Genomic DNA, 21,612 nt, shown 5'->3' with positions numbered 1-21,612 from the left:
GAGGGCACTTAGGGGTCAAAAGTGAGACCAGATTGCTTTAATTGGTATAGAATTAGCATTTCTTATCACACCAAAGGCCTGGATCTCTCACCCCAAGGAACAGGAGATCTTTGCCCAGACTCACACCTGTTCTACAAACTAAAGCTTTGTGGAGGTGGAGCAATAGAAGGGAAAATGAGCAGTTTGTTCTATGTAGCAGTCAGTAGCTTCAGCTGCTCATTTTGCTAATGTTTATCTAGTATATGCCATGTGCAAAGCTTTGTCTGTACCTGAGTTTGCCATGACTATCAGAAGATTCTTGCCACTGTGAGGCCTCAATGTGTTGTGGACAAATATACAAATAAACTGATGGGAAAGCATTTGGCTTGGATTCACCTGATTTTCATTGCAGCCTTCAACATACAGGGTCTGAGAGCCCCTATCTTCCCAGCTCCAGCTGCACAGCCCCGGACAGATGAGAAGCAGGATGACTTTGAGCCACTGGTTCCTCCCACTGGAAAACTACTAAACTAGAAGCAAGAGATGCCCTGGGGTTGGTTCACACAAGCCTTGAAATAAAGGTTTGGGATGGTCAGCAAAAGGGCCCTCCAAAAATACTTCCCATCTTTGTTGTGGGCATTGCTTGGTCAGGGTGTGTGTGTGTGTGTGTTTCTCCAGGTCACTAGGAAGTCTGTGAGTTTGCCTTGGTAATCGCATGCCTGGAGGTGACAGCAAGGCTGTGCATATACAAGTGAGCTGAAGGAGGGTGGACAAGTGTGCCTGCATCACCAGGCTCACACACACTGGGCCCAGTAGCCTGCATAGGTACGGATGCAGGTGTGAGTGTGGAGGGGGGTGTGGGTGCACAAAGATCTAGACGTATCTCTGCATACTCGACCTTCTGTGTATGTGAGAGTGTGTGTACTCCCTGAATTATTATAAAATTACACTGACCCTTGCAGAAAATCCATACCAGCCTCGGCAACCCTCGCCGACCTCTCGACCTCTAGTGGGCCTGAGGAAAAAGCTGACCGGGTCACTGCCTCCCCCTAGTCAATGAGTCTTTCTCCATTAGCATAAAACATGAATTTGCTGGCAGCTTGACAAATTATAACTAGCAGCCAGAGTTTTGCCAACTGGCTGGCTTGGGCGCTGTCTATTTATCATTGAAAATGGTAAATCATAAGAATCCAGATGACTTAATTATTCAAATCCACCCAGGACCCAGAGAAGCTGCAGTCCCGTCAGTCTCACCCCTGGGCTCAGGGAGAAGGGCAAGGGAAATGCCATTAGCTTGTGAGCTGGGAGAGGCGGGTTCCATTGCCACCCCTACCTCCAGACAGCAACTCCTTCCCTCTCTGCTTTCCTGCCTGCCACTCTAGGCACAGGCTGGCCAATGGTGCTGGCTGTGGCCCTCCTGAGGCTCTCCCTTGTCTACCTCCTGCTGCCCACCGCCCTTCTCTGCTCCCTGGTGTTTCTCAGGCTCTCTTTGTGTGCATCTCCATCGGCCCTTGCTCTCTGTTTCTGTGCTTCATTTTCATTTCTTCCCTAACTCCTATTGCTTTCACAGTTTCTCTTCCTTCCTGTGCCCCTACAGATGGACACTGGTCCCCACCCATGGCCTCTCCAATAGCTTTGCCATCTGTCCTTGCCCTTTGTTCTCGATGTGCCTGGAGTGTCTCAGGATCCCCATGCATACACACAGCACTACCCAGGACTTCTAGTCCTGAAGGTGTGAGTTCACTTCTCTGCCATGGGTGACATGGAAGCACAGTCACCAGTGGATGATAAGGGACTCTCTCCTCAATCTTTCTGACCCTTTCTTTGGGTTTCTCATGATTTAGGAGGTAGCAGTCCGGCTGTCAGCAATGAGTGCCCCCCCCCACTATCCCAAAAAGCCCTGTCCCTGGGCTGTCCTCCCACTCCCAGCATGGCACCACCTCAGGTCCTAGCAGAGAGATTGCTCCATACATGCTTTTCCCTAGAAAAAGCTGTTTACAGAACAAATCCTAGATCCAGAGGTCTGCATGCTGGGCTTCTGCAGGGTGCTTTGATCTTTGGATCCTTTTATCTTTGCATCCCTCACAATCCAGTAGAAATATATGCTAGTATTTCTTGGAGTCCTGAACCCCAAGGTAAGCCAATCTTCTCCCAGATCCACAGAGGGGCACAGGGCAGGGGGTGCTATGCAATCACCAACGCTGATGTTGCTTTGACATACCAGGAGACCCTAGGGGACAAGGTCACCAGAGCCCCTCTTTGGAAGGGCCTGCTTTACCTCTGTGGGCCTTGGAACCTGCTCAGCCCACTTCTCTGTCTGCAGATGCTCCTCAGTTTGGTTCTGAGGATACTTTGGGGGGGAGGGTGGCACACCCTTCTGCAAATAAGTGGAAGTTTGGACATATTGAGGAGTCATGCTTGGTGGCATGCATGCCTGCACACGTACGTGTATAGGTTTGCTCACACATGAACACACACTTCCAGTAAGAGCCCCTGTGCTGGAACAACAAGTGACAATGTCCCCACCAACAGGACACCTGAGGAAACAACCCTCTCACTATATTCCACTTTAAGGCCTCTGAGCAATGTTGCTCCTCAACAAAATATTAGACTTGCATTTTCACAAAGTTCTAAAGAAGGTGCTACCTGTTTCTGCTGAAAGGAAACTCTTCCGAGAACCTAGCCTTCTCTTTCTTTCAAGGTGGAGTAGGGGGATGGTCAGGAAGCTTTGGAGGGGTCTCCCCATTCCAGGAGCACAAATATGACAAACAGGGCCCTTCCACACCTGGGCCCATCCCCACTGCAAAAGCACTGCGCCCCTGCCCTCTCCCCTTCCTCCACCTTCCCAAGCCACATTAATGTTTAACAAAGCCAGTGGTGAGGGGTGAAGTCTGGGTGGAGAGGATCAAGATTCAAAAGCAGCTCAAGCGGCTAGAAGGCAGGAGATCAATAAGGGGAGACAGATCAGAGACAGGTTTCTCTCACGTCTTTTTTCCTGCCCCTGCTGGCTCAGCGCCCTTGCCCTGGCTCCTGACAGCAGGTGGGAGACAGAACTCTGCCCTGGCCTCGATCTGCCCTTCTAACTCAAACAGGTTCCTAATCCTCGGGTGGAGGGTAAACAGCTTCCAAGCACGGCCAGGATTAACCGCAGAAATGCCACTGATGTATTTGGAGGCATGTTCCTTGCCCCTGCCCCCACTCCACCCGTGTTACTAATTAGCCCACCAGCTTGGGAGGAGCTTGGGAGGAGCGGTTGAGAATGCCTTTGTGCAGCCCTGCAGGCCGGCTCTGAGCACCACTCAGAGCTCTGGATAGTGTTTCTGGTGCCAGACGAAGGAGCAGAAGGTGCAGAGGGATTCCCACCCCCTCCCCACTCACTGACTCCTAAATCAGCTCAAAGGCAGAGGGGTGTTTTTCCTGTACTCCCTCCCTGAATCTCCCATCTCCCCTTCGCTGTTCACAGCTGGGAGGCAGGTGGGAGACAACAGGGAGAGTGGAATTGGCTCCAGAAATCAAACGACCCAATAAAAAATTAATTGTCTAATTAAAACCATGAGGAAGCCCCTTGCCAGAGTTTGGCTCTGAGTCGTCAGGGCTATAAAGGGTGGGAAAATGAGTCTCAGCTCCTAATAAATTCCTGATTTGCAGCTTGGGCTATCAGCAAAGGAGCACTGTGAGTTCTGCATGGCTGGGCCTCCTGGAGGTCATTCCACTGCTCCCTCGATCCTAGCCCCAGCCATCACACCTGCCACTCCACACACACACCTGGCTCAAGCCCAGAGGCAGGGTGTCCAAGAGGGACAAAGAAGCCACACCCATAGCAAGCAAAGGCTCCTATGACTCAGTCTCCCAGATCTGAGGCTTAGCCATTTCTTCTTGGGCTTTCTTCAGAAAAGAGAAGTTCCAGAAACTTCCTCACTGGAGTTATTTATTTAGGTTAACTAATAATTGTTATAAGTTACTGTGTAGGTTCATTGTGACCTCAGCCCCTCCACTTCTGTGAAAAGTACATTTAAATAAAATTCACAAATTCCCCCTATTAGACCTTAGTGTCAATTTTTGCAGGTGAATGACAGAATCAAGCAAAGAAATTAATCTCCTGCCTTTAAAAAAGTCTGTTCACACTCTCCCCAACTGACCAAATCCTCTAGAAGAATAAACACAGAATGAGTCCAGGTGGGAGTATCATGAGGAATATCAAGTTCAAGTGGAGGCCCCAGCCTTCTCCTTGGATTACTGTATCACCTCTTCACTTGGGCCTGCTTCGTGGACACAGCCTCCAGGCCTCCAGTCCCTCCCTGCCTGTGCCAAGGCAAATTTGCGATGCCTTGCCAAAGCATTCCATTCACTGCAGCAGGAGGAGGCAGTGGCTCCCGCGTTACATTCATTTATTATATAGAACGTATGACCTTTGTCTGTGATTAGCCTCTTTAAATAAACAGCAAAACAAACAAGGGTTGTCCTTCAAAACAACCCCCCTAGGAGGACATATATGTACTTATTCTATATGTACCTCTAGTGATTAAAATATTTCTGCAAGGTCTCCTTTAAAACTTGACTTTACAGCCAGCCAGGTATGGTGGTGCACACCTGTAATCCCAGCTACTCAAGTGGCTGAGGCAGGAGGATCACAAGTTCAAGGCCAATTTAGGGAGACCCTGTCTCAAAATTTAAGAAGAATAAGGAGAAGGGGGAGGAGAAGAAAGGAAGAAGCAGGAGAAGGAGAAGAAGAGAAAAATGTGCTGGGGATGGCTCTGTGGTAGAGTGCTTGCTAGGTGTGAGTGAGACTCTGGGTTCAATTTCCAGTACTACACACACAAAATTTTTGTTTTGTTTTGTTTTTTACTTTAGAGGCAATTTACAAAATGTTCAAGACAAACAATTAACTAGGAGTTTTTAAGGTTTGATTTTTTTAAAAAATCAAAGAATACCGGGCCGGGGATTTAGCTCAGTGGCTGCATGCTACTCAAGCGCAAGGACTCAAGTTTGATCCCCGGTACCAAAAAAAAAAAAAAAAACCAAAGAATACCAATAAAGATTTTTTTTTTTTTTTTTTTGGGTACTGGGGATTGAACTCCGGTCCTTGTGTTTGCAGAGCAGGCGCCAATAAAGATTTTTAAAAACACAGAGTCATATACTCTGAAGACAATTGCAAAAGAGGAGCTGCAAAAACTGTCAGTGCAGCCTTGCTGCGATGAGGGGAGCTCCCTGCAAGGTGACTACTCAGAGGCAGTGATGCTCCTTAGACTCAGCTTCCTCTGGCCACATCTGGAGCATATTATTTATCATTCCTGATGATTCTCCTTTCGTTCATCTGGTTGTTATTTTTCATCCTAAACAATGAACTGAGCTTTCCTAAGAAGAAGAAAAAGAGAAGGAAAGAAATTCCTGACTCTCAGAAATGGGTCAGGATCCCATTTCTGATTTCAGCTAATTTCCATGCATAAATGTAACTGACAGAGCGAGGCCATTCTGCTTCGGAGAATCCCAAATGCGAAGACTGCAAAGTAGACTGATTCTGATTCACCTCGCATTAGCGAGTGCTATCACTGCGTGCTAACTTCCGCATTGTTATCCTTTTCCATCTAGGGACTTTAAGACAGTGCTCTTTTCTCCCTAGATGAACTTTTCGCTTGTTTTACGATAGTCCGACTGCACACTGCTCTGTGGACCGGTTGTTCCAGGGGACGGCTCCCATTTCCTGGTGCTCAGTTCTCATGCGGACTTAACTTAGGAGATCATTTTGTCCATCTCTTCACCTTGCTCGGTATTGCTGGTTCTCAGGTTGACCAGTTCAGGCTTATAAACAGAACCCTGATCTCCAAAGGGTGTGAGGGCAGCAGGCTGTCTTACATCTCAGAGGAAGAGGAGGCATCTTGCAAATGGAATTCTATGAGGAGGACACCACCTAGAGTTGTGGCCCAGGAGTGCAGTGATTGGTGTCAATCAGTCAGCCTCAGGCAACTTCCAAAAATGAAAAGTCAAGTTTTGACAACTAAGGTGTCAACACCTTAGCCCCTAGAAAAGGGTTCAAAGTGGAGATCCTCCCCTTCTCCTTGACAGTGAGGAGATCTAGGCTCAGCACACAGCCCACCAATCTTTTCTCCATCCACTTCAAAGGCAGCTCCAGCCCCAGGGCAGACCCCCAGGGTATGGAACAAAGCTGGTTTGACCCAAGCATGGTGTTGGGTGATGTTGCTGGGGCTGAGGCTGGGCTGGGTCTAGAAATCAGAGAAACTTCAGAGCCCATCTGGCCTAGAGTGTGTATGGGGGGGTGGGCGGGTAATGGACAGTGGGCACAATCCTGAGTGCTTACAGTTTCCCAGGACCCTCTTAGGTATGTGGCCTGCCAGCCTCACACTTGGGTTCTCACTCAAGGCAAAGTTGTATCGCTTCCTTGCAGTCTTCCCGGTCTATCCACTGGATGTTCTTCTGCCACTGCCCCACCTCTTTCATCCTTGTGTTTCCCAAAGACTGAATAAAACTCACTGGCCTATGTCTTCTCCAAAATGCCCCCTCAAACACTCATTCTCTCAGCTTGCAGAGCCATCCAGGACCCTATGTCTTTAGCTTTCCGAGACAGCTCCTTTTCTACCCATTAAGTCAACACATCTCTGCCGAATGTGGAGGCACATGCCTGACATCTCAGCATTCTGGGAGGCTGAGGGAAGAGGATCACAAGTTTCGGCCCAGCATGGGCAACTTAACAACTTAACAAGACAGTATCTCAAAAAAATAATTTTTTAAAGCCTGGGGATGTAGCTCAGTGCAAAGGCCCTGAGTTCAATCCTCAGTACCACGAGAGTGGGGTCGGGGGAGAGAAAGAGAAAGAAAGAAAGAGAGAAAGAAAGAAAGAAAAGAGGGAGGGAGGGAGGGCAGGCCAGGATATCTCTGATCATCAGGGCACAGAATCTCAGTCACACAAGCTCCACATGAAGCCACACAAGCTGACACATCAATGATGGAGCCGCCAGCACTTAAAGGAGAGGGTCAGCTAGTCCACAACCAACTGACTTTGACTGAGTTCTTCCCTCCTGCCGGGCAGTCTGACCCCAACAAGTATGGTCTCATGGGACCAAGAAAAGACATATCCACTCCAAATCTTAAAATAATAGGGCCGGGAATTTAGCTCAGTGGCACTGTGCCTATCTCGAAAGTGCAAGGTCCTGAGTTCAATCCCTGGTACCGAAACAAACAAACAAATCTTAAAATAATACCAGACCCAACCATAAAAGTGAGCCTTATGAAAAATAAGTTTCAGAGGCAGGAGAGAATGCTATCAACCAGGGTCCTCACCCAAAACTCCAAGACGAGATGAGATGGGCCATCCTCTTTCTCCAGAACATCAATCTGGGAGAATGGGCTCCAGCTGCAGCGAGTAGTACCGCTGAGCGCCTACACTCTGCCAGGCATTGTGCTGGCACAGGGGCACAAGGAAGGCCAATACCTTCAAAGCTGTGACAGTTTAGATGGGGAAAGAAACCATTATAAAATAGATCCTTATAAGGCAATGTGAAAAGAACAATACTGGTCACACAGGGGAGCACCAGGTGCACACCTAAAGCTCTCTGAGTCAGGGACAGCTTCCTAAAGGAGAATAAGATATGTAAACTGTTAAGCAAAAAGATATGCCCTTTCCACTGCCTGCCTTGAAAGTGCAAGGTCCTGAGTTCAATACCCGGTACCAAAGAAAAAAAATGATATGCCCTTCTTCTCTTCTGCCCTGACCAAGGTCATCTTCCATCCCAAAAATAAACCACTGGCTTCTTACACCAAGGTCACAGTGAGGTGCCGACATCCAGCCCACTCGATCCAAATCTGAACTGCAATTCCAGCAGGATCTGAGGTACCTCCCTGGCCCACCTCTCCCACCATCCATCCCCCACCAGCATGATGTCCAGGTGTCCCAAGCATGGTGTTGACTGAGACTGGCCAAAGCCTGGGGAGCGTGCAGGGGCTAGCCTTCAGGCTCCCAGAACTCACATACTCTGCAGCTTTCCCCTTTTCTGCCTTTTGAGAAGATGGTCCTGCTTCCCCCCAGTTCTCCACCCCTGATCCAGCTCCCAACATCCCCCTGCAGCAGCTGCTCCATCCTCCCCCACCTTGGAAAAATGCACCCTCCCCTCCAGCTCTGCCTCCACTGGGTGTAGAGTAGGAGGGAAGCAGCATATGGCCCAATTTTCCTTGGCCTGGGTAGGCTATTTTGGAAATGAGAAACCCCCTTGCCCTTTCCTCCCCTCTGGGGAGCACCCTCCCCTCTGCACATTCCCCAGAAGTTCTCAGGCCGAGATCCGCCCTACGTGCAGTTATGTGGTGAAATCACCGCTTTCCTTCCCCCCAGAGGCGCCAGAGCTGGGAAGGGAGCGTACTGAACCCTTTGATGTAGGCACGTTTTAAAAGGCTCACCTGTCCCCTTGCTCCCCAGCATACCCCACACCCACACCCTCCCTCCCCGCCACCCGAACTGCCAGAGCCCCTGATCACAGCTTTAAGTCCCAGGCTACCCCCACCCCAGCACAGCCAGGACCGGGTCACACAATATCCTCTCCCACTGGGGGTAATCAAACCCAACCATCCTCACTCGGGACATCTGTCTCCTGTGAATAAGGAGAGATCCCAAACTCAGGGGTTCTGTGACACTTAAAAGCTTCAAGCAGGAAGATCTGCATTTTCTCTTGGACCAGGGCCTGTTGGGAGGGTTGCTCAGAAACCCTCGTTTGATGTTGTGCTTTCATGGCTGTGGTTTGATCCAGATGTTCCCCAGTTGTGGGATTTTCTCCTCGGGAGGGAGGGGTCCTTGGCTGTGCAGACAGTTCCATCACGTGCACATTTGGATCTGGGCTGGCTGGGCGGGGTCTTCTCCCAGCTCTCCCCAATCCCACCCTTTTCTCTGTGATCACACCCAGAGAAGAGAAGAGGATCCGGACAGGGGGCTTCCCAGCTTCTCGCTGCTTTGCTGTGTGGCTGTCCAGAAATGGCTCTACATTTCTGTTCTGGCACCAGAAGATGGGGCAGAGTTGGTTTCCAAAAAGATTCCAGATCTGGGAATAGGAGAAAGAGTTCAAGAACCAGATTTCTGACCAAAACAGGAGCAATTATCCAAAAAATTGTCTACAGAATCCCACTGAACATAGATGAGTCCGTGCAATTAAAAAAGCAAATAATCTGAGGCAGGAGGATAGCTGTGAGTTCTACTAGATTCAAGGCCAGCCTGAACTACACAGCAAAACCCCATTTCCAACAACAAGGGCTGGGGATGCAGTTCAGTGGTGCAGTGCCTGCATGGCAAACACAAGGCCCCGAGTTCGATTCCTGGTACCAAAAAAAGAAACTAAGGTGGGGTTGGTGGTACTGGGGATGCATCTCAGTAGTAGAGCTCATCTAGGTTTGATCTCTAGTACTAGAGTGAAAGAGGAGAGAGAGGAGAGAGAGGAGAGAGAGGGAGAGAGAGAGAATTTCTTTCTTTTAAATTTTTTTTTTTGGTACCGGGGATTGAACTCTGGTCCTTGCGCTTGCGCAGCAGGCAGCCAAAACCACTGAGCTAAATCCCCAGCCCTGAGGGAGAGGGAGAGAGGGAGAGAGAGAGAGAGAGAGAGAGAGAGAGAGAGAGAGAGAGAGAGAGAGAGAGAGAGAGAGAGGAGAGAGAGAGAGGAGAGGGAGGAGAGGGAGGAGAGGAAGGAGAGGGAGGAGAGAGAAGAGAGAGAGGAGCTTTCCCTCTTCTGGGTCAGTCTGGCAAGGATGGCAGTGAACCCTTCCAGACTCACAAGTCTTTCAGTTCCCTGAGAGCTTGAAAAGGTCAAGATCACCCCTCTCCCCAAGGGCTTCACTGAAACCCTAGAAATCTTTCCTTTAAGAGATTTTGGTTCGAAAGGTACAAGATCCCAATGATGTATGTAACTGTATTGTATACCTAAAATGTACCAATAAAGTTAAGAAAAACAAAAAGAGACTTTCATTCTTCCTGTTGTCCAGCCTCAGTCACTACTTGCTGTAGCAGGAGATAGCATCCCCAGGGGAAGACACCTCAGTCCCACTCATTGGTCCTCCCAGCATCCTCAACACTTCTGCCTCCTGGGGTCTGAAGAGGTGCTATTAATGACATAAAATGTCAGGCTGCTCCTGGGTCTGCACTGGTGACTCCAGACACACGTGGATCCTTACCTATGTGGTGGGGGTCATAGCCTAAATTGGCCTTGTGGATGCTGAGCACTAGAGGACAGAAAAAAGAGTCCAGGCCCTAAGGACTGAGGCACCATCTCAGGAATGGATTGGAAAAGACTTTCACCAGAGGCAAGTTTGGCGAAGTGGACCTTCTCAGGGGGTAGGGCCTGCGTGGGGAGACAAGAGGCCTGGAATGCTTCTTTCAGGAAGAGGAATTTCAGGGCCGGGGATTTTTTAGCTCAGTGGTTCCAGCACCTACCTCAAAAGCACAAGGTCCTGAGTTCGATCCCTGGTACCAAAAAAAAAAAAGAGAGAGGAATTTCAGAGGAAACAGATTGGGGAAGCCACTGCATGGCCCAAGGAGCTGGGGAGAGCCATGATCCACAGGGCAGTGGGAGAACAGAGCACTGTTCCTCCCTTAGACCAGACAGAAGGGAGGGGAGAGAGGTGGGCACAAGGTCGGAAAGAGGAAGATGGGGAAAGCTCCATGCGGTCGTCCCACCTGGAAATTTTAAGCAGCTGTCCCCACCTCCCCCTGCTCTGTGCAATATGGAGGAAATGCATGTTTTGGGGATCAGCTTTTCCTCCAAAGCCCTGAGGAGTAGTTCTCAGACCTCCCCCTCCCCATGGGCTCTAATCCAGTCAGCCCAGATGGGTCAGGTCATGATGGTGATGGGGGTGGATGGCACTGGGTCTCCTGGGCTTGAATTTTTTCTCATTCCCCATGTCCTCTTTCTTAGGCAGTAATTTCTCATTTTGCCTGGTCTTATATAGCCCATATGTCTCTAGCTCAGAGAGCTAAAAAACACTCCATCATTCTTAAGCTGGGCCTTGCCACCTGCAGGCCCCTGCCTCCCACACATATGTCCACACAACTGGGGCAAGTGATTGGCTTCCCTGTGGCCCCTCCAGCCCCCCTCCCTCCATCCCACCCTTCTCATCTTCCTGGCCAGAGTGAGAGCCTCCTCTCCATGTAGGCAGAGGGAGGGGCATGTAAGGGATCCTCACAGCTGGGTAGCATCTGGAAGAGCCCCACCTACCCTGTGCACTCATGGTGACTCCCTGGAGGGGACCGAGAGCAAGCGGGGAAGCTGTGGGAGCAGGGAGAACTCCCGCAGTGGGATTCTCTACCTAGCCTGGTCTGGGGGCAGGACCGGTGCTCCCAACAGGTCCTGGGTGTCTGAGCGAGGATGGTGAGTGTGAGGTCAGCCTTCCGTCAGCATCTGAAAGCTCCTGTCCCCGACTCCCTCTCCTCCCTCTCCCACTTGCCATTACTGTGGAATCCAGGTAAGGACACACCTTTGCAGGTACTGCCCTCATCCCTCCCTATCACTCTACTGCCATCAGCATGCCAACTTCTCCCCTGCAGGGTACTGGAGTCCAACCCAAGTCTCCCCTTCAGAGACAGACCTGTCATCAGCTCCCGCTGGTGCTGTGCATGGGGAAACTGAGACCAGGACAGAGGACCTGCTCCTGTCTCCTCTCCTGGGGGCCTGGTAGACACAGAGTCAGTGCTCCCAGGCTGAGAAGAAGAACCTGAGAGCTGAAGCCTGGGAGGTGTGAGGCTGGGGCTGGGGCAGTGATGCTCTCACACTCCTTCCTCACTCTGCACTTGAACATGAACACCTCCCCCAAGGAAGAGTTCTGCTTTGGAACCAAAGGAGGCCCCATCAGGCCACTGCTCATCTTCCTCTTCCTCCTCAGTGGAGGAGTTATCAAGTTGTTTGGGCGAGTTCTACCCACAAGCCTGGTTTAAGAAGTTGGTGGGGACTGGGGGTAGCTCAGAGGTAGAGAACGTCCCTAGCATTCTTGAGGCCCTGGGTTCCATCTCCAGAATGGGGGTGGGGTGGAGGGAGAAGAAAGAGGAAGAGAAGCAGGAGAGGATGAGGAGAAAGAGGAGGAGACAGGAGAGGAGGAAGAGAAGAGGAAAGGGAAAGAAAAGACAGAAAAGGAGAGTTTGGGTGGGAGGCCCAAAGGGAAAGATGCTTTCCTTAATGTTTCCTGCAAACCCAGCCCAGCTATAGGTGCCAGACCTGTCCTTGCCGAGCCTTGTATCAGACCCACTGGGTCATTCATTCCATCAACACTTCCCCAGCACATCTGTCAGATATATATGCATTCACTGGAGCCAACAATAAGATCATGGCCAGAAAGCAATCAATACAGAGCACCTACCGTGTGCTTGTCAGTGGGCTAGGCTTTGCTGCAGAACATGGGGAGGAAGGACCACTTCACTGAGCTTGCACCCCACATGCCCCACTGACTCATAGAGAGGCAAATTACAAGTTCCGGAGACTCAGGCTTAAAAAGAACCCCATAATCTTGCTCTCATTCCCATTCAGACATATGTGAATCTCAAGCACACAAGCTAAGCAAAAGAACTTCCCTAGGGGGTCAACACTGTACAGGAAGATCATCAGACTCAAAGGACTCTCTATTTGGAAGGCAACAAAGCAGGAGAGACCCATCTTGCTGAGCCAGGGGTAAGGTAAGGCTCTGGTCTGAAGGCAGGGGATCCCTGAGAAGACCCTTCAAGATCCCACCCAGGACAAGAAAAGAGAAGATTCCAATTGACAGACATGAGGAGGAGGGGACAGAAGGGACAGATGGGTGGATGGAGGGGTTGCGGGGCTGGGGGAGCCAGGCTGGAGAAATGAATGATCTTGACAGGACTGATGGACGAGGTCAGGATGGATGGATGGCGACTGAGGTTTGTTTACTGGCAGCCCCCAGCCCACCATCACCCAGGGAGAGGAATGGCGGCTGGCACATCAGAGGGCTCTTAGGGAAGCTCATGGAGATGATTTAGATGGGAATGAATCAGCTCCATATGGATTAAGTGTCCCTGAAAATCCCAGGATCTTACTGATGAGGAGACGGGGCAAGGGCACCGGAGGGAGGGGGCAGTGTGGAGCTGGTGAAGGGAAACACAGGCCTGGAGCTGTGGAAGGGTGCCTCGGAGGGCACGGGCAGGGCAGCCTGGCATAGATGCAGCCCTCCCAGGGCCCAGTAGACCCACGGTTCCTCTGCTTGGTACCAGGCTTTAGAAAAATACCCACTCCGCACTGAGCCCTGTTTCCCTTTGCCTCAGTCTCTCTTTTCCTAAGTCTTCTCGTGTCTTTCCTTCTTCATTGTTCTGTTCCTCTCATTATCTGGCCTTCTTTCTCCCCCTTTCCACATAGCTACCCCCTCCCTGACCCTTCTCCCTGTGGCTCTGTCCCTTTCACTAAATGCATGAAGATGCTGGTCAGTTTCACTAACCTCAGCCCTTCCCTCTGCCCTCCTCCTGCTGCGGGCCCAATGCTGTTCACTCGCAGGGTCATCAGACTCAGGGGTGGTTGAGGAACAGGGAAGGTGGTCTGAAAAATGACTTTTGGTGACAGGTGGTTCTTTCTCTTCCTCTCTACACTCTGTCTCAAGCCGTCCCTGTGCTGGTGCCAGAGGCATGAAGGGGCACTGACAATCTTCGGCCAAGGGCGAGTTGAGTACACTCATTTTTCCCAGGCTGCAGAAACAATGGGTCGTCTTCTGGCTAGAGCTATGGAGCCTTCCTTCACGTGCCCTGTGCAGAGGGCCTGAGCTGACTCTAGTTATGAAGCCGGCTGCCATGTGGACAACCTGGAGTCAGAGCATGGGATAGTCACATATGACAATCGGTTGAAATATCACAGCCGCTCTCCCCTCACCCCCACTGGTGATCTATGGGCTGCGTGCCCTGTAAAAATTATTTATCGGGGCCTCAGAGTGTCCTGATTTAGTGCTGCTGCCTCTGGGGCCGAGAAGCCTGCCTGTCCGCTGGAGTCTAAGCGTTAAACGACGCTAAAAAGTTAAACGGCCAACGTTGGGGGCTCACTTGAGGAGGTACCATAAAGCTGTCGGAGCTGCTTAAATCAGGAGCGAGGATTCCCCTGGACATCTTCTCTCCATATGCCACAAGCCAAGAGGACTCTCCTTGTCCCTGTGCTGCTCAGTCATGCCCAGCAGCCCACACAGGGAAGGGGGCCCACGGGCACCTGGGACAGAGCCCCAAAGAAGGTCAAGGATGACCTTCCCTCAGGGGTTCCTCCAGCATTACTAAGGGCCAGGGCCCAAAACTGTAGGAGGTCAAATTGTTCAGCCCTCAGTCTCCGGGCAAGAGGCTCCTTTTCAGATCCAGGTGTTTTTATTTTTCATTTTTCCTGTGAACCCAGGGCCTCACACCTGCTAGGCTGGCCCCCAGGTGCAGTTTTTAAGGACTTCCAAAGAGGAAGTCCCATAGTCTCTCCCAGGGAACTGTGGAGGAGTTCTTTTCCAAGTTTATCTCATTTCTGTCCATGTTTCTGTGGATCAAATCCACCGGCACACAGGGTGCTCCATGCTGGTGTGGAGAGGGTGTTTCGTCTACATCGACACGTGCCCTCTGCCTTCTGTGCCCCCTCCACTGGCATGGCTTTCTGAGGAACAGAACCCCACCTCTTGAGCACCAGCCTCCACCAGGGCACCACTGGGTGCCAGCACGACCCTCAAGGTTCACATGCAGATGGTTTTTCTCGGCCGAACCCCAGTCCACGCTGCCACCACCCGGCTGCCACTGAGAGTGAGGGAAGGTGAGTCTCCGCAGGCTGTCTATCACACTTTCTTTCAGCAGCAATAAAACTCGCCTCTTAAAACCTCCGCTTGGGTCCCTAATATTTGCCTGGCTGTATATCTCCGGTGATATATGGGCAGAAATTGCTCATAAATGGCTATAAAACCTCTTAGTGGAGCTGGGGAGGAGATGCACACGAGGGCGGGCATGGCTGAGGCTGCGGGAGGAGCAGAAACTGAACCACTTCAATGAGCACCCAAACTCGACCCTGGATCTCCAGGAGTTGGGCAGCTCCAGTGAGGATGGGGGAAGGAGACCCCGAGGAAGAGAACTTCAAACCCCTGAGGTGGGATTATGGGGCTGTCTCACCTAGCTGCTCCAATGATGTGCTGTGCAGCCTTGGACAAGTCACTCAGCCACTCTGTGCCATGCTTTCCATCACTAATAATGACACCTACCTAGGCTCCTTATGTTGTCATGAGTATCAGATGAGGACACATATACAAAGAATTCATTCAAAGTAGAGAGACCATATGTATCAGGTGCTGCCCCTAGATGGGCATGGTGTACTTGGAAGGCCTACTAGGTGCTGGATTCTTCCAATTATCTCCAATCCTGCAACACCCTGCTGTGTAGATATTACTGTCATTGTGTTGCAGAGACAGACCCTGAGGTTCAGAGAGGTAAGCACAGGCAGTCAGAGCCAGAGAGGGGATTCAAACCAGGTCTGATTCCAGGCCTGATGCCCTTCCCACACTTCAAAATGAAATCCTGGCACTTGGAGGGACAACAGGGGACTTCCAAACAGGGCTGATAGTAGAAGGTGGCTTTCCTCTCCTGGGGCCTCCCCTCTCCAGAGTGCAGGCCTCTCTTCCTCTCTGACACTTCTGTTCCAGGCCTTCAAGGGCCCAAGAAGCTAGGGGTTCCCTTTGGCATATTCCCACTCACTATCCCCCACCACCACGACAAACAGCTCTCAAAAAGGTGAAGACTTGGGGCTTTGTGGGAAGCCAGAGCCCTCTGCCCAGGACAGGAGATCAGGAGACAGAAGTCCCAGGTGGGCTGGCGGGCAGAGAGGCCTCTGTGGGACCAGGTACAGACTATGATGGTCACAGACCCAGAGACCTTGGTCCAACACTCCCCAAAACCCAGCCCCTGGCTATTCCTGCTGGTCCTCTGCCCTGTCTGCCAGTTGCTGGATGCCTCTTCTGTCCTTGACTCCCAGCCCTTCTCTGCCTTGTACCCCACATCCCCCTCTCCCACAGCATCCCCTGAAAGTCTCTGCCTGTCCACTCTGGCTGTTACATCTTCTCCCTCCCACCTACAGAGTCCCTCCAGCCCCTACCCGCCCCTTCCCTCCACCATGACCCCAACCCTCCTCCTCTCTCTCCAAGTCCCTTCCAGCCCAGCTGTCCCCTATGCTTGCCCATCCTTCCTCTCCTAGGATCTCCCACCTCAGGAGTCCCCAGCCCCAGCCCTTCCCCTAGTGTCCCTCTAGTCTCTTCTCACCTGTGCCCAGGCCCTCCTGCCCCTGCCCTGCCCTGTGCCTCCTCCTGTGACCACCAGGACAAACAGTAGGAAGGCCATCTTTCTGCCCCACACCTCCCCTTCTCTGGGGGCTCCCATCCCCAACCCTACTTTTCTTTAAGTTTCCAAATCAACCTTCCTCCAATAATAATGATAAAGCAGGAAGCTGGGCCGGAGGACAGTGCAGATTTTTCTTCTTGACACGGAGTTTCCGATTAAAGGCAAAGGGACATAAATCCTCCCTCGTAATTGCTGTGCTCCAGCTCGGAGCCACTTGGGAAGGAGGGAGGCTCCCACCCCCACTGCCCCTGCCCCTGGGGGCCCCACCCCCACCCTGAGCAGGTCCTGGCCCCCAGAGCCTGAGGGTGGCCAGGAAGGCGGAAGGTAATACTGCCTTCATGGGCAAGGCTGTGGGAAGGGGAAACACTGGAGCAGCCCCTCACATCCCCATCAGGGATCTGAGCCAAGGAGAGCAAGGCCCAGGGGCCATCCCAGAGCTGCTTCCCTGTCCTGCTCTGTGAAAGCTGGCTGCAACTTTGATAGAGCTTCTTGGTTTTTATCATCGCATCTGATACTTAGAAGGATCTTGACAATTATAAATATATCAGGCGGGGAGGGGCCCAGAGAAGTCAACCTGGGCAACTCCCTTGTTTTGTGGGGAAACTGAGGCCTACTGAAGGGATCAGCTTGTGGCAGAGCTGGGACTGGAATGTTGTCCTAGCCCCGTGGGTCCCTGACCGGTCATGTACGGGGAGGGCCTGACAGTGTTTGGATCTATTAAATCAAGGGCCCAAGTAGCCTCCTGCCAAGTGATTTGCTCACCTGCCAGAGAAGTAAAAATCAGGAATGCTTGATGCTTTTATCCTTTCTTTACAGATTAGGGAAAGATGACACAAGAAGCACATGTGAATTGCGGCCCTTTGTTTCCTGAGTCCAAGTTTACTCTCCTCCCTCCTGCTCAGAGTTCACATCTATCTCTGAATAAAACTGAACCCTGCCAATTCCTGTGTGAGCTCCTTGGACACTGTGATAAGGTGGCAGATAACTGGATTCTCTACGGACCCGACTGTAGGCCTCCGTGCCCCATCAACAACAGGCATGAGCTGTGTGCTCCCCTCCTGCCACCATGGCCATGCTCAGTGGACAGTAAGAAGCAGGGAGGTTGTGGAGCCTTAGAGAAGAACATCCTGTTAGAGAAGAACATCCTGTTTGAGTCAGGGAAGAAAACATGGGCCAGGGCAGCAAGGAGAGAGTACAGAAGTCTAAGATGCTCCTGTGGGGGCCTGTGTTGGGGTTCTGGGGTCATGTTTGGGGTGGTGCTGGGTCTGGGAGTTCTGGGTTTTACTATAGGGGCCTGGGTGTTATTTGGGGTTCTGGATGCCACTGTAGAGCTTTGGGTATAACTGTGGCATTGCCCTGAGATCATAGTGGGGGGTTCTGGGCTTCACATTAGAGGTGCTCTAGGCTTTCCAAACGATTACTCCAAAAGACACAGTTTGTGCTACTGCCTGTGCCCAGAGGAAGTGAGGGAGCTATGGCAGTAAAGGAAAACCAGGGGCCTTTGGGGGAAGGAAGTACAGAGGTGGCCAAGGCTCCCATAGGCAGGGGTAACATGAGATTGCAAGGCAGCAAGGCTCCTGCCTTGGTGTTCACATCCCAAACCCTGGCCAACAGCCTCATTTGTTGGCAGTGAGGGTCTGGGAGTGGAGAAGCACTCCTGCTGCCCAGAGAATGATTGCAGGCAGGAGAGGATGCATGCTCCTGGCCTTCTGTAGGCAGGGAACAACAGGCAAAGGGGCCTAAGCAGCAGGACAGTCTTCCCAGTGGTCCACCTGGGTATACGCCCCCAACAACTAAGCTCTGAGCTCCCACCTTGTTTTGAGAGAGCTGCCCTGTGTGTTGCTGAAGCAGGGTGGAATCCAGGGGGTAGATGTAGATAAGATTCTTCTCCCCAGAGGATGCTAACTGTTCAGGAATGACAGACCTTCATCTTGGATCTAGGCATGCAAATGCTTGCTTGCTTTCCCTTTTTTTTTTTTTTTTTTTTTGAGACAGGGTCTCACTATGTGGTTCAGGCTGTCCACACTAGCCCAGGGTGGCCTAGAACTGGCAGCGATCCCCCTGCCTCAACCGCCCAAGTGCTGGGATTACAGGTGTGCACCACTACGCTCGGTGAAGGGAATTCTTCTTGCATTTTAATCACAGAAAACTTCCTGAGAAATGAAAGTATGAAGTAAGAATTAGGCAGAGAGGTGGGCGGGAAGTCCCAAGCGGAAATAGAATGGAGGCCATTTCAGGGGTGAGCAAGGATGACAGTGAGTTCTAGCCCCAGAGACTTAGGGTAGAGTCATTTTCCTTCATATCCATTATTTGCTCAGCAAACACTAAGGGCAGCCATGGATCAGTCATGGAAAACACAGGGATGAATTAGAGCAGCAGGGACAGCATCTAGAGAGGGTCCCAGAAACTCAGGTTGCTCCTCCAAAATACTAGCCTCAGCTTTCAGGGCTCTCTGGATCCATTCTAGCTAAACTTCTACCTCCCTGTCTCTCTGATGCAAAAGAAACATGTTCTTCCTAATCCTTGCTTCCTTCTTCCCCAAAGACCCAACCCTGCCCCATATTCAGGGCATTCAAATATGCCTGCTTTTCCCTCCAGGGAGACACTGGGAGCACCTCCCAGCAGCAGGGAGGAACTGTGCTGAGGTGCTGAGCGGTAGGCCAGGGAAGGGATGTGGAGCTTGCGAATCCAAGCCCGAGATCCTCAGCCCGACTTTGCCTCTTGCTGGAAGAGGCATCATTCATCCGCCCAGGGGTGGAGATGGGGCAGGGGGAGGGGAATGAAAAACACCCACAGCCCATTAACCTACTTCTGCAACTTCATTAAAACAGAGACTCTGACTTGTCACCATAAATTGTCTTCTGAAGAGGAAGCAGATCCACCATCAAGTTCTAACAGAAAAGCCTCCAAGAAGAGGCCAGCGTTAGCAGGTTGCAAGGGACACTATATATGTGTGATGTTAGGGGAGGGAGGTGTCCCTATTTTAAGGCTGGACAAGGCAGTCTAGCTGCTTAGTGGAGGGTCTCCTGGCCACTGGGTGAGGCCCAGGGAGGGCTTTTTATATAACACTGTACACTGCTGCTCTAAGTGAGAACCCTCAGAGCTTCCTGGAGTCCCTCATAAGAAAGCTAAAGGCTCCTCTCAGCCTTTTGAGGCCTCCTTCCAGAAGCCCTGTTCTATCTAAAGCCCTTTTCTGCAAGGTGCATGCTCAGTGTTGGGCTTCACAGGCCACCTCAGCAGCCCCCAGAGCGACCAAGGCCAGCACTACCCTGGCTGGGCAGGCGGTCCAACCCACTGGCCCATAGGTCAGCAGGACCTAGCTCCTAATCCCTGGTGGGTGACTGAGATCAAGACCTCACATAGCAGTCACGGAGTGAGTGCCCAGGCTCTGGAGATGGCTGCCAAGGCTCAAATTCTATCATTGCCATTGAAGGACCTCGAACAAGTTATCTAATCTCTCTGTGCCTTAAGTGTCCACATAGGAACAAAGATATCTCATAAAATTGCTCAGTTTTAAATGGGATGACCAAAGAAAATGCATAGCACTTAGGATATGGCACATCCTAGGAGTCAAAAACACTAACTGTTGTTGTTATGTATTTATTTATCTAGAGTTTTATAGGCCTGGAAAAGGCTTTTGAAGTTTATGGATTCTGATCATCTGGTTTTATACACAAGGAAACTAAGGCCCAGAGAGGGGAACTGACCTCAGTCAGAATCAGAACCCAGATGTCCTTTCCCTCAACATGAGGATCTTTCCCTAAGATACCCCCATGCTCTGGGCCTTAGTTTCATTTGTATAGTGCAGGGTTTAGAGTAGACCAATGGTTTCCTTGCTCATTATATTCTATTATTATTACTGTCTGAGAACCTCTTCTCAAACAAACCTCTGTCAGAATCCCCGAGGCAAAGGAAGATCTGGAGAGACCCGAGTAGGGCCAGGGCTGAGGGGCCAGAGCCTGAGCCATCTACCCCAGCAGCAACCCCAGAGCCCTGTCAGACAAACCCTGGGGGAAACTCAGGCCTCAGGTCCAGGCCCTGAGCAGGGTGGTCATGAGGATCCCACCACTGACACTCAAGGAGGCAGATGCCCTGGAAAAAGCAAAGGCCTCTCCAGGGAGGGAAGAAAGGCCTCATGAAAGACGTTGTGGGATAGAATGGCTGTACCACACTACACAGACAAGGCAGACAGGGCGGAGGCGGGGATGGAGCAGAGGGCCTCTGGGTCCAGCAGCCTGTTCTGTCCACCCAGGTGTCCCACTGCCGACATGCCTCCACCTTCTCCTTGCTGCCCATTTTGGAGCCGCCCACACTCCCAGCATTGCTGCAGCCCAAGAAAACATGGCTATAAAACAGACATTTGCTTGAATTTTCACTTGAAGGGACAATTTAGCACAGGCCGTTTGCAAGCTGTTGGGAGTTCTTTATGAGACTCTATCATGTTTTCCCAAAGTGCTCCCCCAAAGCAGATTCTGGGGGTCAAAGTTCGCCCATAACTAGGAAGAATAGGGGCTGGAGGGAGCATGGAAGATTACTGACAATAGAAAATACATTTTCTTTTGAAGTCACATCAAGAGTGGCTGGGAGGGCCAGGGATTTAGCTCAGTGGTGCCGCCGCCTGCCTCGAAAGCGTAATGTCCTGAGTCCAAACCCCAGTACCCCAAAAAAAAGAGTGGCTGGGAAAATAAAAGCAAGAAAAAGGCCAGCCAAGCCCCTGGTCCCAGGCAAATGCTGTGTGACTTTACCCAACCCTTTTCCTTTTCTGGGCCTCCTCCAAGCAAGGGCCTGTCCCATCATAAATAAGAAACATATGACCCAGACCCAGCCTCTAGGGTCCTCACACCTACTCACCATGACTCAGATACTCAGTATTCACAACCAAACCAGCCTCAATGAGTCCATATGTTGACATTTTCTGCTTCAGGATCTCTCTAGCTCTCACACCCAGCAACATTAAACATCAGCAAACTGCTGACCCTTCTCTGCCCTCAATTTCCCTTTCTTGACTCCTCCTCTTGTCTTCTAGATTTTCCTAGGTCCTCCCAGATGCTCTGAGGAGGGGAAAAGTCACCACCCTTACCTCCTTTCAAGGCTCGGCTTGACTGCCTCTCCTCGATTTTCCCACAGTCCTTCACCACTTCCCCCCAGGGCCAAGCTGTGAGGCAACCACAGGAATAAACCTCCCATTCCATACACTGAGCAGCTGCTCCAGAGGCTGGATGTATCCAAGGTCCTTGGAGAGCAGAGAGGGTAGGGGCTGGAGAGCAGAGGGGTAGGACTCCAGGGTCCCCTGAACTTGTATGCATCAGCTCCCTGCA

At 51.3% G+C, this 21,612-nt stretch overlaps 1 protein-coding gene across 2 annotated transcripts in view; it reads right to left on the bottom strand.

The window, feature by feature from the left end:
- Window positions 1–484: 484 nt before the first annotated feature.
- The window catches only part of Smug1 (single-strand-selective monofunctional uracil-DNA glycosylase 1), a 51,101-nt gene continuing 29,973 nt past the window's right edge, over window positions 485–21,612 (bottom strand). For both annotated transcript variants that reach the window (XM_021250564.2, XM_087209704.1), the window contains one exon: window positions 485–9,020. In XM_021250564.2, coding sequence (XP_021106223.1) covers window positions 8,541–9,020 — 480 coding nt within the window. In that variant the 3' untranslated portion in view covers window positions 485–8,540. The remainder of the gene's footprint in view (window positions 9,021–21,612) is intronic.

This window comes from Heterocephalus glaber, unplaced genomic scaffold (genome assembly GCF_053883595.1).
Source record: "Heterocephalus glaber isolate CG9 unplaced genomic scaffold, H.glaber_assembly_v1.0 deba00001060, whole genome shotgun sequence".
Classification (NCBI taxonomy): domain Eukaryota; kingdom Metazoa; phylum Chordata; class Mammalia; order Rodentia; family Bathyergidae; genus Heterocephalus; species Heterocephalus glaber.
The sequence above is the reverse complement of the archived record's forward strand: the minus strand, read 5'-3'. Positions and strand labels throughout refer to the sequence as shown.